General features: G+C 41.9%; 1 protein-coding gene across 3 annotated transcripts in view; it reads right to left on the reverse strand.

The window, feature by feature from the left end:
• Positions 1-14,150, reverse strand: part of GOLGA1 (golgin A1) — a 234,675-nt gene that overhangs the window by 37,857 nt on the left and 182,668 nt on the right. For all 3 annotated transcript variants that reach the window (XM_069241738.1, XM_069241739.1, XM_069241737.1), the window contains 2 exons: positions 9,846-10,004; positions 8,394-8,453 (listed from right to left, as the gene is read on the reverse strand). In XM_069241738.1, coding sequence (XP_069097839.1) covers positions 8,394-8,453; positions 9,846-10,004 — 219 coding nt within the window. The remainder of the gene's footprint in view (positions 1-8,393; positions 8,454-9,845; positions 10,005-14,150) is intronic.

Below are 14,150 nucleotides of genomic sequence, written 5' to 3' on the forward strand. Positions count from 1 at the left end.
AACAATACCGACGTTTTTTTCCGAGATTCTAACTAACTTTCCGACCCGAAACACGGAGCGAAAAGGAACACGTCCGAACCCGATGGCGGAAAAAAAACAATCTAAGATGGAGTCGACGCCCATGCGCAATGGAGTCGAAATGGGAGGAGTCCCTCGGTCTCGTGACTCGAAAAAGACTTCTTCGAAGAAAAACAACTTGTAACACTCCGAGCCCAACACCAGACGGCGGACTGTGCACAGCATGTGTATCTGCAGCTACACATGCCATCGAACATATATATATATATATATCTCGTCCATTGTTAAGGGCTCCGCTGCCTCCTAGCTAGGCTTGTCCCCAAAAATACCTTTACATACAGACGGCATTATGGTTATTGGGGCCTTCCACTCTCAACCTCTCAAAGTTGCGAAATCATTAAGCTCAAACTTTCCAATAAAATGACATCACACAACTACATGAACATTTAGTAATAACATATTAATACTGCTAAATATATATAAGAACTCTAAATCTGGGTCACTTGAAAGCTACAAATTAAGGCTGTGTCAGTACGGTCTAGCATGACACACGACTAGAGGTGCAGCTGCCTGTGTGCCCACTGAACTCATCTCTCAGCACTGGTGCTGCTGTGGAATGAACAGTAACACCGGATGTTCTACGACTGGTTGCAGGCAGGAGCGAAACAGAGGAAGGATCAGAATGATGAGGCATTGATGAAAGAAAAACAAAACCGATAAGGGGATGAAAGAGCAGAGTAGATGAAGTGAGAAAAACAGGAACTGAATAAGAGAAGAGCAAGACTGCAGTGACAGGGAAGGATAAACTGTACAGTGTGATGGAACCATAGAATGAAAAAAACAGATAAGGGGAGAAAGACGAATGCATAAAAAAGGGAAATGCCTAGGTACTGCTGCCTTTGGGTAGACACACTGGAGGCAATTCTTCTGCTGTGCATGGACCCAACCAGTACAATGGCTAGAAAGACAGTCGAATAAGACAATCAATCTCTCCCCAGTAGTGGTTTCTCAAAGTCAAGGACTTCTGCACAGACGAACACTGGAAAGGAGTTGACCCCGCCTGAGAGGCTAGAGTAACTGGAAAGACTGGGGTTCAACTGGAGGTACATCCACACTACCTAGCTAGTCGAAAAGGATAGGGTGGGCTGCAGCAAAGTTGATTGGTTAATTCCAACTCCACCATGAACAATAGTAGATTACTTAACTCCCCCGTGACAAAGGCCCATATAGGTCTGCAGCTGACCAGGGTGCTGATGCGGTAGAGCCAGAAAATAGGTGGATGACAGAGTATGGGATAAGAAGCATAGAGGCACTATGTAGGGATAAGGAAACCACTCAAGAGTGGTCCTTCTGGAGCATTGGCCACATGGGCCAAGACAACCAGGCCCACTTGAGGATTTCGTCCAACTATGTTCATTGTCTCAAAATGGAATGGCTGGAGGTGAAGGCCCTGTAATGAAATGCCCAAGGTCATAGCTAGAGCTAAAAATGAGCTGGAGACACCTTTTGAAAGGCTTCACAAAAATAGGCAGCCTTTGATGCTAAATTTGTGGAGTTGGGGGGATAATTAGACAGCCTTGTGGCACACCTAGTATCTTCTGAAGCCTATGTCGAGTCTTTAGAAAGGAGAATGCGAATGACAACTTTGGAGACCAACCCTGCATGCCCTATTTTCAGGCCTGTGCCACGGAACCCATTTCCTCTCTTGGTGCGAGAGTGTAGCGACTACAGGATGATAGGATGGTGGCTGCCCCACGAGTATGGGTGGGCTAGAATCCACTGAAGGAAAATCACATGTTGTATGTTTCCTGGACAAGGTGGTATCAAGCCCTTAATGCCTCTGACAACTACAATGGACAAACAAGCCAATTCCAGTGTTATAACAGTCCCCCGTTACACTGTCTGATCCATCACATTATGAAGTTGTCTTGAAATATGTAACTAAAATGAAGAAGCTGCATTACTTAGAACAGAAAATATTTGTTTTCCTGATATCTGTCCTAACACTTTACAGAACAGGGAAATCCTTCAAGTGCTCCGTTGTGATTCAAGGTGCCCAGTTTCATTCTTTAACCTGAAAACAGCTGCTTTGGAATATTTGATAAGCTTTATGGCTGCTTCACAGATTGTCGAATCTGCATGATGCACAATATTTTCTGATGGTAGTACTCATGTTCCTTTATGTTTTATGATCCATTATGATCCGTTCTGTAATCATATAACTGCTTTGTGGGCCTGATTAAGTATTGATTTGTAATGAAAAATTATTCAATATTTATTTTTTAAATGTGAAAGAGCAACAGAGGGGTAACAGGAAAGAAGTGAGAAGGCTGGTAGTCAACAGGACTAGCCTGCAGTGGGAGACAGTGGGAGGGACCTGTACTGGTGGACAGTGGGCGAAGCCTCCAGTGGGAGGGACCTGTACTGGTGGACAGTGGGAGGAGCCTCCACTGGCAGACAGTGGTAGGAGTGCGCACTGGTGGGCAGTGGGAGAAGTCTGCACTAATTGGAGGTGGGGGGAGCCTCCAATGGGAGACAGTGGGAGGGACTGTACTGGTGGACAGTGGGAGGAGCCACCATTGACAGAGTGGTAGGAGAGTCACTACCAGGTAGTAGGAGATCATTGACAGGCACTGGAACAATTAGGAAAATGGTGGACTGTGCAAGTGGTTGTCCCTGCTGGGCAACATAAAGAGCTGGAACTGATAGATTATGTGAACGCTGGCATTATTTATCACGTTGGGAATTGAGCCACTTTGGCCAGTATGAGAAGCAGACACTAGGGGGCAGTGTGAGACGTAGGCAATTGTGGCCAGTGTGAACGGTGGGCACTGCAAGAAACAGACAATGGGGAGGAGCAGGCACTAGTGAGCAGCTTGAAGATCAAGCATCAGTTAGCAGCTGGCACTAGTTAACAGGAGGATTTAGCACAGGGCGCAGCGAATACACATGGCACAGGTGAACAGAACAAGGCCATGGCTGAAAGTGCATTCATGATACTGGTAGGCAGAGTCAAAAGTTGGCACTGACAGGCAATATGAAAAGCTGGCACAGGTGGGCAACGTAAGGAGCTGGAATCAATTGGCAGGATGAGTTGATGTCCCTGGGGAAGAGAGACATTGGTAATGGGCACAGGTCCTCTGTTCAGGGAGCTGGCATTTGCAGGCAGTTTGAAGGGTTGCACTGGCAAGCAGAGTGAGATAGGGCAATGGTGGTCTGCATAAAGGAGCTGCAATTGGTAAGCAATTTGAGGATTTGGACACACTGATGTGAAGACTGTATTCCCAAGTACTTGATATCTGGCCCTCTGATGAGCCAGCTGCACAACAGAAAAAGGGAGGAATCCCATGAGGATCTAGGTTGCCACTTGAATGGTAAAGCAAAGAAGTAAGAAAAAAATAGTTCTGCTCATCATGTTATACTACTTCATGCTACATTCATGAGTGCTGTTCCATACAACTACTGAGCACTTAAGTCTTAGATTTCTTATAGGGGGTGTAAGGCAATACACAGGCTGTGCACTGACATTCATGGTAGGTATCTGCCTAGTGGCGCAAACCCCTGCCCCTTGTCCTTAAAGTGACTCAGGTCAAGAACAACATGTACCCTTGTTCCAACTTAAACCAGATTATTTTCCCCTGTAGCGGTCTGTGTCTCCAGATTCCGACTACCTGTAACACACTGCTCCACCATTAGCGTACCTTCAGCAGTACCTTTAGCAAAGGCAAGACTGGGAATGAATCACCAGGTTAAGAAAAATGAAGTAAATGTTTAATATTATAAAGGCCACAGGAAGACGATCAATGGGAAGGAGAAGGTGTTTAATAAAACTAACAGGATAAGGAGACGCTCTACCAATAACCCGCACATGTACAAGGATTGGCACCAAGAGTGAACTAAAAAGGGGTATAAAGCCAAAACCAAGGATGGTTCAATGAGACAATAGGAGGGGTATGGTGAGAGGAATGAATGACATGCAAAGTGGAAATCGGATGAAAATTGGCACCCACAATGGCAAAGGGTTCAGAGAAGGGAGGTGCATTGGCGGATATGGGAAAAATAAAACTGGCTTAAACCTCCACAACCCCTTTGAAATTAAAGCACAAGATAAAGCAAAATTGATTGGTATTAATAAAAGCAACCCAAGAAATGTCGATCCACCTGCAAGTACTATGGAAAACAAAGTGCAAAACATAAATATAGAATCATGAAGTAAGGATGTTTTATAGTTTATAGGATATTTGTGGAACCTGAGCAAGAAAGCAAGAGAGGCAAACGGTGCAGAAAATTACATTCCTCGACTAGAGATAGATTGCTAAATCTGTTAACAAAATGTCTTAGTTTCCACCTGATATCCTCTAATGACTCATAGCAAGTGGGTTTTAGCAAAGTAAATCAGGTGCAGAGGTGACAAAGATTTGACTAGTTTCAGTGTTGGTCAGAGACACCTTGCTAAAAACCAAATGAGAACTGAAAACCCAAGGAATAAATTTATCATCAAATGTGGGACCTGAACACAATGAACCTCCTTGGGTGGGTTTTTTACATTGTCATGGAGGTCTTCAAGAAAATCAGTTAGACTGGACTATCAGCTCAGCAAAGCACTAGATATGTATTAAATGATAAGAGGAGGTACCATGAGTATTACCTTACCATAAGGAGGACGTACTAATGAGCAGCAGTACAGATTAGGCCCAAATAAGTATGCCTGTCTCAGGAAGAAGATAAGGAGGGTAGGCATGATCGAAGCGACATTGACAAGGGATGGGGTTCAATGCACAGAATTACAATGTTTTTTGGAACACATACAAATCCAAGAATTTAATGAAACGGCAGATTTTAAACAGATGACAGACATGTATGCAATCTTGTGTTTCCAGGAAACATCACTGTGCATGAAGCCCCCAAGATAGACTTCTTTGGCAAGTATCACAGACAGCAATAAATAAATCCCCAGTACACCCCTCAGGGGGTGTTCTTACATTAATATCAACAAAGGTTGCTTCTAAGGCATGAGAAATTAATACCAGAAGCAACTTGATGCTAGCTTGTGGCATACAATTACATAATGCTAAGACGGCTCAGATTGTATTATTGTTATTAAAATTTACTTGTCAGTGAAGAGCTTATCTGTTTATGATGGTGAGATGGAAATGTTTAAGGAGAGTCTTATTAAAATCTTTTCAGTGTAGCTTCTTGTGTGGCTGATTTAATGAATGAAGTAATGTTGCTTACATTTAATATAAGTCCAGCTAGATATCCTGAAAGTAATGTAACAGCGAGGGACACGTCTTTGCCAAATTTCTTTGCCTTAAATGGTTTAGTCATTCTAAATGGACATGTACGTTAGGATACTTCTACAAGGAAAAAACTTCTGTATGGTAGTCAGAATTGTCCAATTGATTATGTGTTTGTCCATGCCTGGCCTAGAGTCAAGTCAAGAAGTTTGAGGTATCACAAATCGAAGGGAGTGACCAGTATCCTTCACTTACAACAGTAAATATGGGAATTTCCATAAAAGAGCAAGTGCTCCCTTTAAAAATCTGCTTTCCAAGATGCTTACACACAAGGATAACAAAGTACCACCTAAACCTGTTAAAAACGTTTCAGCATGGTATAAAGAGATCAGAGGAGATACCTGTAAAATGTATCAGTTGGTATGAGGATATAATTACACAAGTGGTAGCATGTTTACAGGTTGAGTTAAAGGTATTAAGTAATAAGATAAGTAGAAAAATGCCTGAGAAACTAAAAAGAAACCTTTGGTTCGATGACGAATGTAGACTTCTAAAAAGGCAGATAAGGCAATTGGAAAGGTATTTGAGGTTCTCATGGAATAAGGAGGGTGGAAACTGCCTCACTGAATTAGGAAGAGAGTTTAAAAGTTTGGTGGCTAGTGTGAAATGGTTTTATCACGAGAAATGCTAGAAAAGCATTTTTGAAACAATTTAGAATATTAATATCAAAAGAATATTGAGAGGTGATGCAACACTGTCTATGGAAAAATTAGAGAAAGCTGAGATGTCTGGTGGGGAAGGAAGCATGGGTTGGATACTTGGAACAAATGTACAGCAAAAGAGCTCTAAATACCTAGCGACTAGCCAGATTTAACATAAATGATGACATAAGGGAGCAGTTCTCAGTAGGAACCATTAAGAAGATCATATCATCACTAAAATTTACAAGAGCAGCAGGTCCAGATAATCTACCGGCGGTAATAGTGAAAACAAATATTGACTGATGGTCTAGCTTGTTTTATTTGTTGTTTCAAAAATCTTAATGATGGGAATTTTAATAGACAGTTGAAAGGAGGCAGTGATTAAACACCTGTGTAAAAATTTAGATCAATCAGTCCTTAAAAACTATAGGCAAATACAATTGTTGGATGTGGGTGGGAAAATGTTCAAGAAAATCCTCTTGGGGATATTGAAAGAATAGGCAGAAACAACTCTGATCATTTCTAACAGCGAAGGTGGTTTTAAGGAGGGACACTCTACTGCAGATCATTGCTTCAGCTTGTGGGCCACAGCTAAAAAGACGACAGAGCTATGTTGTTGTTCTGTGGACTGCCGCTAAGCAGTCAATACTGTTGCTAGAGCCCTAAAGTGGGAAGCCCTAAGAAATTATGAATTACCACATGACTTACTTTTGATTCTACAAGAAATACAGGGAGAAAACTGGGCACAAGTTTAATTGGATACTGTAAGGTCTCTTCCTCAGAGAACGATCAAGTCATCATGGATGTGACGGAAATCAGACTGCAGAGGAAGCTAGATATCTTCACAAATTACTGTGACAAAAAAATTACCAATATGGAGAAAACTAAAGTGCTTCCATTTGGGGAAAAAGGTAAAGTTTAACAGGTTCCTAAATAATGCTAAAATTGAGGTGGTTCGTAGATATAAGTATTTGAGGATGTGGTTTATGACGAACATCTCATGGAAAAAGCACATTTAAGCCTTGCACGCAAAAGCCCTCTCATCAGTAGGGCCACTTAAGAAATTCAATAAAGTGTATGGGGGCACCCTCTCTAAAACCTATATTGACAGCTTGTCAAGGAATGATTTGGCCACAGTTCCAATATGGAGCTGAGGTACTCTGTATAAGTGGAAAAACAAATTGGGATCTTAAAGAGGGTAGATGTTTAAAGAGGCTATTGTCCCTCTATTATAGTCCAGGCCCTCAGAGACTAGTCTAACAGTATGGAGCTATTTCACTTTTTTGTGGAGACACTAAAATTCTGGATGAGAATAGATAAGGCTGAACTCAAAATATCTACACTATGTAAAAAGGAAATCACGAACGGTGAATTAAATTGGGCTATATCCGTCAGGGTAAGGATTGATGATTTATGTAATAAACTAAACTAACAGCAATAATGGACAATGTGCTAGACACAATAAGAATTAGCAAGGCCGACTTCCGTATGTTGACAAAAAAAAATACGGCCAAGGAATATAAATTGAGATACCCAAGAAACAAAAAAACTGTATCTCCTCTGATAACTTCGTGGAGGAGGAAACATTCCCCTACTTAGAAAAACTACATAACACACATCTAAGATTCTGATGTTAAAAATGTAGATGCAGGGTCAACCCAGTTTTAATTTCCCAAGCTCAGGGATCCCATGTAGATGAGAATAATATTTGTAACTAAGGTTTCAATATGAAGGGTGACAATGCACATTTCACAAGATCGCCTCTGGTTTTTAGTGCAAAGTAATGCATTATTTGGGCCAATTTTAAAGTAAAATGATGTTAGGGAAAAGCAGGAAGCAGCTACTTTATAACTGGACATGCAGTATTTTGACGAAGCTTGTGCTTTGGGCCAAATTATACTATCAGTGAGTTAAGGTTTAGTAGAGATTTGAGTATTTTGTTGTAACATGTCTGGGGACGATTTATATTATACGCACGTGGATGTATGGGATATGTTATATCTTGAACAATGGCATGATAATTTTCATGCAATTTTTACCCAATGGTTTTTATTGTGTAAATGTTTTAAAGACTCAGGTCTAAAACTCACTTTGACTAACTGACTGGGCAGAACCATTCAATGAATTAATGTATAAATACATCAGTGTGAGTTCAAAATATTACCTGTGCCAACATCTTTTAAAAAGATGATTTTGTACTTTTCATCTACTGACTGTCCACAATGTATGGTCTTAGAGGGCAATGAGGCAAACATACTGTATGCTCAACTATACCTAACAGTAGCTCTCTGATCTTCTAGACCAACACATCTTACGCCTTGCTCCAAAAGCCAACAGGCTTCTCAATATTACTGGGCAAAAGTAGCTGCCGAGTAACTCATACTTCCCACGTAGGAACGACCAAACTCTGCACCGTAAGTAGTATTCAAACGCTTACCAGCTCCTTTTGAAGCGTCTTTTTGAGCTCCGCCATGCGCTGTTGCAATTGCTTAATGATCTGTAGACAAAATATATTCTTTAATATTTATACATAATGCAAAGCCAGTAACAAAGGATTTAGATGAAATTAAAAAGACTATTTGAAATTAGTGAGATTAAAATTCCCAAAAAGAGAAAAATGAATTTGCTTGTGAAGTTCTGCAGTAGGGCCCGGCCTTCCAACCTTAAAGGTAGCATACCATTTGAAATTCACATTGCCCATTAAACACTAATGGTCAAAAAAGGGAACTCAAAGAGTTATCACTAATTAGCTGTTCTGAAAAAGGCACCTACTTGTGATCAGTCATGCACCTGTATAGCCCATTAAACCAAATGCTTTCACACAGGATTTAAGGTACTTTATGTTCAAATTAAAAACCCTAGTCCTCTTTGTTTAAATTTATTCTATGGTGAAACCTGTGGTGACCTGGAAAGATCACATGATAGGGATTGAGGCAAGAGTTTTTCACATTTTTTTTCAAACTTGCCACAATGTAAGTTGCTTTCTCTTTCTTATTACTTGTGTGCTTCAACAATTTTAAGAAATATTTTGGCCAATGCTTCCTAAACACAGCACATTTTACCAAGTAGAATTTCATTTTATTTTTGGTTGACTTTGTCATTAGATAAGGGTCCACTAAAACAAAGAAAAGAACAAGAGAATGTTCCAGTAGATAATTTCCATAAGAAGTTAATAACCACTGTTTAATATTCTGTCTTTTGAACACCTTGTGTTGGAAATGTGAGAAAGTAATCACTGTCAAGACACAATATCACCCCTTAACACAAATTCCTTCAATTACTTATTATGAAGCAAATAGTGATTTTGTGGGCAAGTATACAAAATTCTACACACCAAACCCAGTACAAGCCCAGCCTTTCACACCCTGATAAAATTCTACTAATTTAACAGAAGAATGCGACAAACTGTAGCATCCTCTCTTGTGGCACAAGGAGCAAATGCCTGGCACTCTCCTCATAATCAACTACAACACGTTTCAATCAAATGTGTACACTGCCCGCAAGTTTCTACCACCTGTTACGTACAGTCTTCTTCCTACCAAGGATCACAAAAGCTTGGAGAATGTACAACAAGTTGTAAAGGAAATGTTCCACACTAAGCCTGCACACCTGGTCTTATATTTCAAATATTAGATGACCAAGATGATTTAATCAGTCACTAGTTCCATACATCGCCTACACTCTAGCAATATCAAATTGAGAATAAACTATAAACCAACAAAGACTTATGCTAAATACAAATGAAGCAAAACGTAGGTCAGTAGTAGTAATCAAAAATACATTCATGTTTTAACAAAGGACAATGGAATCAACTGCTTTCAAATATACCGGTCAATTACTGTTGGAAAAATTAACTTTCTGGCTCCAAGACCAATCAATAATTTCTCACCTTATTCTTCTCTGATAATTGCAGCTCCAAACCTCGATTTTCTGTCTGAAGCTGTACAACATCTGCCGGCGACACCTCTCCATTTTGTTGAGGTTCCTTGTTTTCTGGAGGATACAAGCGCTCATTCAGGGCTCTCACCTGTTCTTCCAAGATAGTAACCTGGAGGAGAGAAAAAATAATCTACTAAGCAAGCTGTAGTTTGAAAAGATTATCAGGACTTTCCAAGACATCAGACAAGCAATTAGGTCTGTGTTCAGATCTAAAATAAAACAACCCCAATAATGTTACCACAAGCTGCTGATTAATGCGTGTATGAGTGTAGGTAGGGGGAATTCACTTAATTGTACAGATTCTTTGTGATCTAACACTAGCAACAGTGCAAAGTAATCTGTGCAATTATAAAGCTAGCACTTACATATGTAAATTAACAAAATTACACATTTATTTTATAGTTGATAACTTTCTATGTTGTTAATACCTTTTATTGATTTGTTGTGGAAGCGTAAGTTGTGTACCCATCTTGGATGTGATAAGAAAGAAAGGTCTTACCTTTGGTTGTAATATTTACAGTGTGTAACATATCCTTGCATAAGTTCCTCATTTTATGAATATCTTCCAGGCACCCAAAAGGTTCTGGAAAACGTTGACCCTCAAGAGAACACACCTTCAGTGCCACTGGGTCCCAATATACAACTTCAATCATGGCCATATCAGCCCAGGTGTCATCATAGTGCCTATATACGGTGCGGTTTGGCGAGGGAGTGCCGTTACATTTTTCCACATCGAAAAGGGGCCAACACACACAACCCAGATATAACTTAAGATAGCAGATAATACAATGACATAGCAAAAGTAACATACTTTGGAACGTTCTGTGTATTAGCACCATGCGTTTGCAAATAGGTACATTACACAGAGGACCCTGGGTTCCATTTTGGGAAGCCCAGGGCTGCCTCGTGTTGACATGAGGAGCAGAGGAATCCTCCAGACAGATTTGGGTATTTCTGCATTGCTCCGAACTGGCTGGGAAACACACTGGATGAAGGAGGAAGAGACTTCCCCTTTACACTTCAAAAGGGGGCTCTTTGATTCAGCGATAGATCACAAGAAGAAGTCCTGGACACATCTCAAGAAAGAGATGGAGCTGATAAGGGCATCATAAAGAGTAGGGCTGGGAGCCCAGAATTAACCTTTTAGTGCACATATTATTGTGACTCACATCCAGGTGTGAACTCTGTTCACTCCGATGGACCATGTTGTGGGTCTAGCCACTTTAAAGTCTTTCCTGCTGTGAAAGACAGCCTTTCAAGAAGGAAGAAGAAAAGGAAACATGTACATTTCAAAAGTAGCTGAATCCAAACATAAAACTTCAAAGACTCAGACCTTAAATCGCATTTGGGGATTAGAAATAGCTATAAGAAGTGGAGGTTGGGCTGTGTGAGAAGAGAAAGCTCTGCAAGACTTCTTTCTGTGACCAGGACTGCGAGCAAAGACTTGCTAGTCTCCTTGCTGGATGAGGGGACATAGCACAAGGAATCCATCACCTGCTTACAAAGACCAGTGTGCCTTGTGAGTAAGAGGAGAGTGATGAAGGGAGCGCAGGCCAGCGGGGAGCCCTACCAAGAGGACTCCCTGAGTGATGTGTGGGAAAATGTGTGTGCACCGACTGGGTTGCAGCCAGTGCGCAGGAGCGATCCAGTGAGCCCCGCAAGCCAGGAGAGGGCCGCTGTGACCCGTGCTGTGTGGTGAGCGCCGTGCAGGAAGTGCAAGCCTGCACCGCCTTGTTGCAGTGACCCATATGCCAGAGGGGGCCACCACTGAACTATTTGTTGCCAGAGCATTGAGACTTGTGTGTGCCTTAATTGGTGACCCCCTATGCCAGCAGGGGCAGCCGTGGTGAGTGTGCCTGAGAAGTTTGCACTTAGAATGGAAGCACAGTGGCAACCCTGTATGCCAGAAGGGGCTGCCATTAACGACATTGCCAAAAGTCAGGGTTGTTGTGGCTGTGACCAGTTATCCAATTCTGCACACCAAGGCCTGCACTTGACTGATTCCCCCGAGGACAGTGAAGGACACTGCCAGAGATGTCGCACACTCGTTGGAGGATCTAATTCTCCAGACCTTCCATGAAGGAAACAGTGACTTACCCTGTCTTTGCAGAGTGGGAGCATCTCCAATCGCTTGGACAACCCGGCAGTGCTGTTCGAGAAAGAGCCTGGACCTGTCCGGTGCTGCTGCCTGTATCGCAAGCACCCTGAATTCACCAAATAGGATCAGGACTTGAGTGCCCGCAGAGATAGCAGTTGCTGAACCGTTGACTGCGTCCATACCACCAGAGTTCATAAGCCACTACCTCACACAATTGTATATAAACAGGGGGGTTGGAACGCACACACCCCGCCTGAACGCTTCCATACCACCAAAGTGCGTAAGATTAGAATTGGGAAGTTGAGTCAGTGTTGCAGTACCACAGACGCTTTTGACTGATTCCTCAAGATTCAAAAGGGGAATTCCTGAGTACATACGACCAGTGAGCGTTCCCTGGATGCAGCCACCAGTGAATAGGGAGTAACCCAACCACATTATAAGGAAGAGAGTGGGACAGGGATCTGCCTGACAACTCCTAGGATCAAGTTCACCCCACCTATAGCTATAGTTTCCCCTTTGAGGGGGCCTTTGACTGCTGGACCACAGTTACCACTGAGAGTCAACTGCAGAAGAGGTTCTTTGCCCAAAAGCTCAAATTGTGTTTCTCCCAGACAGACAGCACTAGTTCAAGTAGTGCCTTGTTGATTGACAGTAGGGGTTCCGTAGACATCAAAAACTACTGTAGGTTTTCTGCAAAGATGTTTAATTTTGGTTCCTGAGGCACCCCAAAGGTACATCAAGGGCCTCCAATGTTTTACAAACAGCAGACACAAATGAAAAAATATTTTTAGAAAGAGGTCTCACAGGATAGGGTATATCACCTTCTGGGATGCATCAAATTCACTAGCGTTTTGAAGGTCAAAATGTGGTAAGGAAGACATCAGCCTTCAAATCATACTGCTTTATATGCCAAACGTATTCAGTGCGTTTGAATGTAAGCCGAACAAATCTTCCATTCTAGCGAATATATGGGCTATAAGAACAAGCTCAGCAACAGGCGAATCCTTGAAGGAAGCTATTACATTTTTTCTAATCACCCGAATAATTTCTGTGGTCTTTGAGAGCTAAGACAGCACTGATAACAGCTCAGAGTTAATCATCTGTGCATGTGTCGGAATCAGCACAGATGACAATCGGACCGGTACCTTCACCAGCAGTTACATCCTCAAAATCAGCACCAAGACAGAAGCTTATGGTGCAGTGGAGTCAGTGTCGCTGGAGCAGCCAGAATCGCTTAGCCCACACAATATGCCTTCCCTTGGAAATCAGACAAGATGGATGAATACATCCAAGAGGGTCTGTCAAAAGGCCTCAATCAGCTGTGGGAAAGCAAATAAAGTCACAAATTCAGCTTTACATTTCTTAAGAACCGAATCGCCCATGAAAAAGACAAGGAAGATACCAGTGTCCGTTAATGGCACCGCAGAGCCCATGAACAGTTCAGGGAACACTGTTCCCTGAAAGGTGCTTCTTACGTTTTTTGTGGGAAGTGCAGTAATCAAATGCTAAAGGTTTGTGAACAGGTTCTCGGGATCATATAGAAATATCAGAATTAAGGAAAATCATACTCTGCCAAAATGGTTGACAAGGTTTGGTCCCTGAGACCTCAAGAGGAGATATTTGACTTAAATGGTGTCATAGACACTGTAAAAATGTGGTAAATATGAAGAGCTCCAGACCATTGCCATAAAGCGTGACTAACAGAAACTGATGACAGTGTACCAGGCGGAGCCATATGTGGGCCTCTTTTGCCACATTCTAGGGGACAAAACCATGACTGGAGGTATACGGCACTACCAACGGGTGCTGGAGAGGGGCTGCTGAAGGAATAGATGTCTGAATCTAGTCTGGTGCCTAGGGGATATTTAAAACCTAAGGAATCTGCAAGAAGTGACCATCAGATTTAGTAGGTAGTGATGAAAATCAGGTACTGAATATACTCAATGATGTCTGTCTAATGTTGTCGACCTTACTGTGACATAACGTGTCACAGTGTTCTTATTTTGTATCAACTGGTAAGATAGTTAGCAGCTTCTAACATCCTCAGCAGAAATCTGTGCGTGTCCAGCAAGTCTCAGTATTCAATATTGGTAGCACAGCTTAGATGACTAAGGGCCAGATGTACCAAAGGGTTTTACCCATTTTGTGTCTATGGGA

This window comes from Pleurodeles waltl, chromosome 6 (assembly GCF_031143425.1).
Source record: "Pleurodeles waltl isolate 20211129_DDA chromosome 6, aPleWal1.hap1.20221129, whole genome shotgun sequence".
Lineage (NCBI taxonomy): Eukaryota > Metazoa > Chordata > Amphibia > Caudata > Salamandridae > Pleurodeles > Pleurodeles waltl.